A 7,648-nucleotide genomic window follows, 5' to 3' on the forward strand; every position below is an offset into this window, starting at 1 on the left:
AAGGACCAGGCTATATTCTATCTGTGTATCTATTCCTCTGTCTTCTATCCTCTGTCTTCTATCCTCTGTCTTCTATCCTCTGTCTTCTTTCCTCTTCTCTTCCTCTTGTCTTCTATCCTCTGTCTTCTATTCCTCTGCTTCTTCCTCTGTCTTCTATCCTCTGTCTTCTATCCTCTTCTTCATCTCTGTCTCTATCCTCTGTCTCTATCCTCTGTCTCTATCCTCTGTCTTCTATTCTCTGTCTTCTATTCTCTGTGAATCTATTCTCTGTGAATCTATTCTCTGTGAATCTATTCTCTGTCTTCTATCCTCTGTAAATCTATCTGACCAGATGAACTCTGACCTCTCGAACTTGGCGAGTACGTCAGCGACGATGACTCTGCTCTCACAGCCCGGTCCATAGGTTGTTGTGTTCAAACAGGGCAAACATGTTTCTTACTGTCCTCCATGGCCAGGCCTCGGATCAACTCTCCACCACCTGGGGACAGGCAGGACAGAGGGACATTAACACATCTGACTAAACCTAACACCCTGGCACAGGCAGGACAGAGGGACATTAAACATCGACTAAACCTCACCACCTGGGACACAGCAGGACAGAGGACATTAACCATCTGACTAACTCACCACGGGGCAGGCAGGACGAGGGACATTACATCTGACTAAACCTCACCACCTGGAACAGCAGGACAGAGGGACATTAACATCTGACTAAACCTCACCACCTGGGGACAGAGGGACATTAACACATCTGACTAAACCTCACCACCTGGGGACAGGCAGGACGGGAAGGGACCATTAAATTTACATCTGACATCTGACTAAACCTAACCACCTGGACACAGGCAGGACAGAGGGACATTAACACATCTGACTAAACCTAACCACCTGGACACAGCAAAGCACACAGAGATACTTAAAGGAGCAATCTGGGATAAAAAACAACTAAACTGTCACGCCGTCACTGAACAGCTGAGGGACGGGGGTGGAGAAAATGGATGTATGGATTGACCCTGGCAGAAATTACTGTATTTTTACAGCTACTGGCAGAAATGACTGTATTTTTACAGCTACTGGCAGAAATGACTGTATGTTTATAGCTGCTGGCAGAAATTACTGTATTTTTACAGCTACTGGCAGAAATGACTGTATTTTTATAGCTGCTGGCAGAAATTACTGTATTTTTACAGCTACTGGCAGAAATTACTGTATTTTTATAGCTGCTGGCAGAAATTACTGTATTTTTACAGCTACTGGCAGAAATGTCTGTATTTTTACAGCTGCTGGCAGAAATGACTGTATTTTTACAGCTACTACTTCTTGTGGAAAACATAATTTTTATAGTATAATCCACAGAACATAGGACAGAACAGCGTAGCTTAGATGTGGACATGTCAGAGCAACACTAGTTACCTCTCCAGCGGTGGTGTGGGAGTTGATGGAGATCTTGCAGGATCCTCCTCCGTGGCAGTAGACTGTAGTAGTCATTTCCTGCCTGGTCAGTAGGGCTACGATCTCCTCCTGAGACGGAACATAGTCCCTGACCTTGGTCCTCTTCAAAGACTCACCAATGAAATGGGCAAACATGTCCACCTCTGTTCCAGGAAACTGCTCCTTCACCCTGGAGAAGAACAGACAAACAGACAGAGGGTTACTGAGGTGTAGAGGATGAGCAAATCAACGTTACTGATGTCATACTGTCCAGTTTACCCATCCATACAAAATCAATCACAGAAAATACGCCTATTTTTACTAGAAGCTATAGGACGGGAACACATTCTGCTTACTAGAAGCTATAGGGAGGGAACACATTCTGCTTACTAGAAGCTATAGGGAGGGAACACATTCCTGCTTACTAGCAAGCTATAGGGAGGGAACACATTCTGCTTACTAGAAGCTGAATAGGACGGGAACCATTCTGCTTACTAGAAGCTTATAGGGCAGGGGAACCATCTCTGCTTACTAGAAGTATCGGGAGGGAACAACATTCTGCTTACTACCGAAGCTATAGGGCAGGGAACCATTCTGCTTATAGACAGCTATAGGACGGGAACACATTCTGCTACTAGGAAGCTAATAGGGAGGGAAACACATTCTGCTTACAGCAAGCTATAGGAGGGAACCCATTCTGCTTATATAAGCTATAGGGAGAACATTCTGCTTACTAGAAGCTATAGGACGGGGAACACATTCTGCTTAACTAGATAGTATAGGGAGGGGAACACATTTCCTGCTTACATAGAAGCTATAGGGAGGGAACAATTCTGCTTACTAGAAGCTTATGAGGGAGGGAACACATTCTGCTTACTACGAGCTATAGGGAGGGAACACTTCTGCTTACTAGAGCTATAGGGGACGGGAACAATTCTGCTTACTAGAAGCTATAGGGAGGGAACACACTTCTGCTTACTAGAGCTATAGGGAGGAACACATTCTGGCTTTCTAGAAGCTTATAGGAAGGGAACACATTCTGCTTACTTAGGAGCTATGGGAGGGAACCATTGTTTGCTACTAGAAGCTATAGGAGGGACACATTCTGCTTACGTAGAGCTATAGGGAGGAACCATTTGCTTACTAGAAGACATATAGGGAGCGGAACACTTCGTTTACTAGAAGCTTATTGGTAGGGAACACATTCTGCTACTACGAAGCTATAGGGAGGGACCACATTCTGCTTACTAGGGGGGGGGGGGGGGAAGCTCTAGGGAGGGAACACATTCTGCTTATACGAGCTATAGGAGGGAACACATTCTGCCTTTACTAAACGCTATAGGGAGTGGGAACACATTCTGCTTACTACAAGCTATAGGGAGGGAACACATTCTGCTTACTAGAGCTTATAGGAGGGAACACATTCTGCTACTCATGAGCATATAGGGAGGGAACCAATTCTGCTTACTACGAACTCTAGGACGGCAACATTCTGCTTACTAGAAGCCTATAGGGAGGGAACACATTCTGCTTACTAGGAAGCTATAGGGATGGGACACATTCTGCTTACATTAGAGAACCATTCTGCTACTGGATGGGAGGGAACACATTGCTATAAAGCTTAGGAGGACTTACGAGGCTATAGGGAGGGGAACACATTCTGCTTATAGAGCATCTAATTAGGGAGGCGGGAACACATTTCTGCTTGACTAGAGCCTAAGGAGGAACCATTCTGCTTACTACGAGCTATAGGGCAGGGAACAATTCTGCTTACTACGAGCTGTAGGGAGGGAACAATTCTGCTTACTATGAGCTGTAGGGAGGGAGCACATTCTGCTAACTACGAGCTTAGGGAGGGAACACATTCTGCTTAACTACAAGCTATAGGGAAGGGAAACATTCTGCTACTAGAGCTATAGGGAGGGAACACATTTTGCTTCCTAGCGAGCTATAGGGAAGGGAACACATTCTGTTATACACGCTAATAGGGAGGGAACACATTCTGCTTACTAGAGCTGCTCGGTTTGAGGGAAACCTCTGCTTACTAGAGCTATAGGGAGGGAACACTTCTGCTTACTAGGAGCGTATAGGGAGGGACACACATTCTGCTTACTACCAGCTATCGGGAGGGAAACACATCTGTACTCACGAGCTTCGGGAGGGAAACACATTCTGCTTACTACGCGCTATAGGGAGGGGAACACATTCGCTTACTAGATGCTATAGGGAGGGGAACCATTCTGCTGTTATACGAGCTGTAGGGAGGGCACACATCTGCTTAGCTAACGAGCCTATCGGGAGGGAACACATTCTGCTTACTAGAGCCTATAGGGAGGGAACCATTCTGCTTACTACGAGCTCTAGGGAGGGAACACATTCTGTTTTACTAGAGCTGCTAGGGAGGGAAAATTCTGCTTATACGAGCTATAGGGAGGGCACCATTCTGCTTAACTCCGAGCTATAGGGAGGAACACTTCTGTTTACTTAACGAGTGTAGGTGAGGGACACATTCTGCTTACTACGAGCTATGGGAGGGAAACACATTCTGCTTACTAGAGCTATGGGAGCGGAAACATTCTGCTTGCCAGCTCAGCATCTTTCTAAGAAAAATAGGTTTCCTCTACAGAAATCTGGAGATCTCTCTCTTCAACACAGGACAAGGGGACGAAGCTTTCCAAAGCTGTGCTTTTTCCACATCTGCATTTTGAACGGTAAATAGTAATTTAAGTGTGGACTTTTGTAAAAGGTACCTTTTGAAGGGTGGAACTTGAGGAAATAAAGTACGTTTTAAGGGTGGACCTTGAGGTAAAGTCTTTTAGGTGAACTGGAGATAAATAAAGTACCTTTAGGTGGAACTTGAAGGTAACTAAAGTACTTTTAAGGTGACTTGAGGTATAAAGTCTTTTAAGGTGGACTTGAGGGTAAAAGTTACCTTTTAAGGTGGAACTTGAGGTAACAGTAACTTTTTACGGTGGAACTTGAGGTTTAAATCAAGTACCTTTTTATAGGTGGAACTTGAGGTAAATAAAGTACTTTTAAGGTGGAACTTGAGGTAAAGTAGCCTTTTAAGGTGGAATTTTGAGGTAAAATAAAGTACCTTTTAGGTGGAATTGAGGTAACAGTAGCTTTTTTAAGGTGGAACTTTGATGGTAAATAAATACTTTTAAGGTTGCGCACTTGAGGTAAAAGTACTTTAAGGGTGGAACTTGAGGTAAATACGTACCTTTTAAGGTGGAACTTGAGGTAAATAAAGTACTTTTTAAGGGTGGAACTGGAGATAAATAAAGTACTTTTAAGGTGGAACTTGAGGTAATAAGTACCTTTTCAGGTGGAACTTGGCGTAAAGTAGCCTTTTAAGGTGGAACTTGAGGTAAATAAAGGTACCTTTTAAGGGTGGAACTTGAGGTCATAAAGTAACCTTTTTAAGGTGGAACTTGTCGGGTAAAGTACGCTTTTAAGGTGGAAACTTGTCGTAAAAGTACTTTTTAAGGTGGAACTTGAGGTAAATAAAGTCCTTTAAGGTGAACTTGAGGTAAATAGTACCCTTTTCAGGTGGAACTTTGGAGGTAAAAGTAACCTTTTAAGGTTGGGAATTGAAGGTAGCGAGGATGCCCTGCTGGGCGCAGGAAGGTACAGCTCAATACAGGAGAGGAGGTGCCAGTGGCGTGATTGGCCGAGCTGTTGGGCTGAGGCACGTGATTTGGTCTGTTGATGAGCTGACAGTAGATCTCGTCTCGGAGCCAGACGGCAGGTCGTGGCGGTCCTGGAGGATGCCCTTGGATGATCGGGACCGGATCTGACACTGCCCCATCTCCTGCAGAAGAGTTTGAAGATCCTTTCACTGCCTGTCTGCAGGCTGGGCAATAGCTCTTCTCCTTCATGGACTGGGGGGGAAGAGGGGGGAGAGGGGGAGAGGCGGAGAGAGGGAGAGAGGGTGAGCAGCGAGAGAGGGTGAGAGCGAGAGGAGGGGGAGAGCGAGAGAGGGGGACGAGCGAGAGAGGGGGAGAGCGAGAGAGGGGGGAGAGCGAGAGAGGGGGAGAGCGAGAGAGCGGGAGAGCGAGAAGGAGGGAGAGCGAGAGAAGGGGAAGATAGCGAGAGGGGGGAGTCGAGAGAAAGGGGGAGAGCGAGAGGAGGGGGATGCGCGAGAGGGGGGGTGGGAGCGAAGAGAGGGGGAGATCGAGGAGAGGGGAAGGCGAGAGATGGGGGAGAGCGAGAAAGGGAAGAGGGGGAGAGTGCGAGAGAGCGGGAGAGGGGGAGAGCGAGAGAGCGGGAGAAGGGGAGAGCGGGCGGAGGGGAGAGCGGAGAAGGGAGAGGCGGAGAAGAGCGGGAGACGGGGGAGAGCGGGAGAGGGGGGAGAGGAGAGAGCGGGAGAGGGGGAGCGAGAGAGGGGGAAGCGAGAGAGCGGGAGAGGCGAGAGAGGGGGAGAGGCGCGAGAGGGGGAGAGCGAGAGGTTTAAGGGGGAGAGCGAGAAAGGGGAGATTGGGGGAAGAGCGAGAGAGCGGGAAGAGGGGGAGAGCAGAGAGCGGAGAGGGGGAGAGGCCGAAGGAGGGGAAGAGCGAGAAGGAGGGGGAGCGAGCGAGGGGAGAGCGAGAGAGCGAGAGAGGGGGAGAAGCGCTAAAGGGGGAGAAGCGATAAAGGGGGAGGAGGAGAAAGGGGGAGAGCGAAGAGGAGGCCGGGGATAGCGGAGGAAAGGGGGAGAGCAAGAGAGGGGGAGGCGACGAGAGGGAGGAGCGAGAGTAGGGGGAGAGCGAGAGGGGGGAGAGCGAGGAGGGGGAGAGCGAGAGAGGGGGAGGGAGCGAGAGAGGGGGGGGAGCGAGAGAGGGGGGGGGGAGCGAGAGAGGGGAGAGCGGAGAGGGGGGGAGAGCGAGAGAGGGGGAGAGCGAGAGCGTGAAAGGGAGAGTTATGGTGGTCACTGCTTTATGCATTTAATTTCTATCAAAATGGTTAAGACAACTGTAGTCAAATAAACGACACCCGTTGCTGCTCCACCAGGAGTTAAAAGAAGTAAATCAAGTCCTTGTAAAATATAAACTAGCTGTAATAAGTCCGTCCAGGCTCTTATAGGTGGACAACTCACGGTGGATGTTGACCTCCCCGTAAGGCAGAGGCAGCAGGGGGGCGTGGAGGGGGTGCTGGGTATATCTGAGGATAGGGTTCCTCCAGTACGTCTGATCCACGGCCTCCACGTTCAGACTGCTCTCCTGGGGGGGCGAAGGTCAGGGGTTAAAGGTCAGAGGTATGCCTCACGTTCCTTCATCATCACTACCATCTCCTGAGCCGGGTCCCTCTCTTTGTAGCCAACAATATAACAATGGCGGATTAAGATCGCACAAACAGATCTGGGACCAGGCTTCACCTGACATAACATGACCACATCTCAGTATGCAGACTGGTGATTGGCTGTACCTTGATGTCCCTGATGAGTTGCTGCGTGGGTGTCTCTATGGGAGCCTTGCTGTCGACAGCCCCCTGTATGGCCGACGCCCAGCGCATAGCCTCGTTCAGTAGTTTGGTGTAGAGGTGGTACGAGTGTTTACGGCCGTGGACGACGATGCTCCAGTAACCTGGAGGGGGAGAGACAGGAAGGAAGTTTAAGAACGTAGAAAAGTCTGGGGCTGCATCACAAAACAAATGGCCCCTTATTTCCTAGTTCCTATTTCCTTTTTCCTAGTTCCTATTTCCTAGTTCACTATTTCCTAGTTCCTATTTCCTAGTTCACTATCTTGACACATACTGAGTGACTCAAGGAGCATTCAAATAATATATATATGCTATGATGGTAGACAGATACATTCTTGCTGGAATGCATTAGCCTGGTCCCAGATGTGTTTGTGTCATTGAACACTACCTTTGACCCGTGTCCTGTTCTCAGTCTCTACCCTTACCTGTGTCCTTGAAGACCTTCTCGTCGGGCTGGACCACAGAGCAGAGACTGTTGAGGACCAGGGTCCCCAGCTTGGACACACTGCGCTCTGAAGACTTGTAGTAATCCAGAGAGTTAGAGGTTAAGACAAACCACCTCTTTTTCAGCTTCAGACTAGTGCTCTTAGCCCTCACCTCCTTGTGAAGCCAACCTGGGGAGAGAGAGAGAAGGGTTAACTAGACTCTTAGCCCTCACCTCTTTGTGAAGCCAACCTGGGGAGAGAGAGAGAAGGGTTAACTAGACTCTTAGCCCTCACCTCCTTGTGAAGCCAACCTGGGGAGAGAGAGAGAAGGG

At 48.5% G+C, this 7,648-nt stretch overlaps 1 protein-coding gene across 1 annotated transcript in view; it reads right to left on the reverse strand.

The window, feature by feature from the left end:
* Positions 1 to 6,358: 6,358 nt before the first annotated feature.
* Positions 6,359 to 7,648, reverse strand: part of LOC112078820 (unconventional myosin-X-like) — a gene marked incomplete at its 5' end in the record, with an annotated part of 3,468 nt that continues 2,178 nt past the window's right edge. Inside the window, 3 exons of the mRNA XM_024144940.2 lie at positions 6,359 to 6,632; positions 6,838 to 6,995; positions 7,317 to 7,505. Coding sequence (XP_024000708.2) covers positions 6,441 to 6,632; positions 6,838 to 6,995; positions 7,317 to 7,505 — 539 coding nt within the window. The remainder of the gene's footprint in view (positions 6,633 to 6,837; positions 6,996 to 7,316; positions 7,506 to 7,648) is intronic.

The sequence above is a fragment of the Salvelinus sp. IW2-2015 genome, unplaced genomic scaffold (assembly GCF_002910315.2).
Source record: "Salvelinus sp. IW2-2015 unplaced genomic scaffold, ASM291031v2 Un_scaffold6340, whole genome shotgun sequence".
NCBI lineage: Eukaryota > Metazoa > Chordata > Actinopteri > Salmoniformes > Salmonidae > Salvelinus > Salvelinus sp. IW2-2015.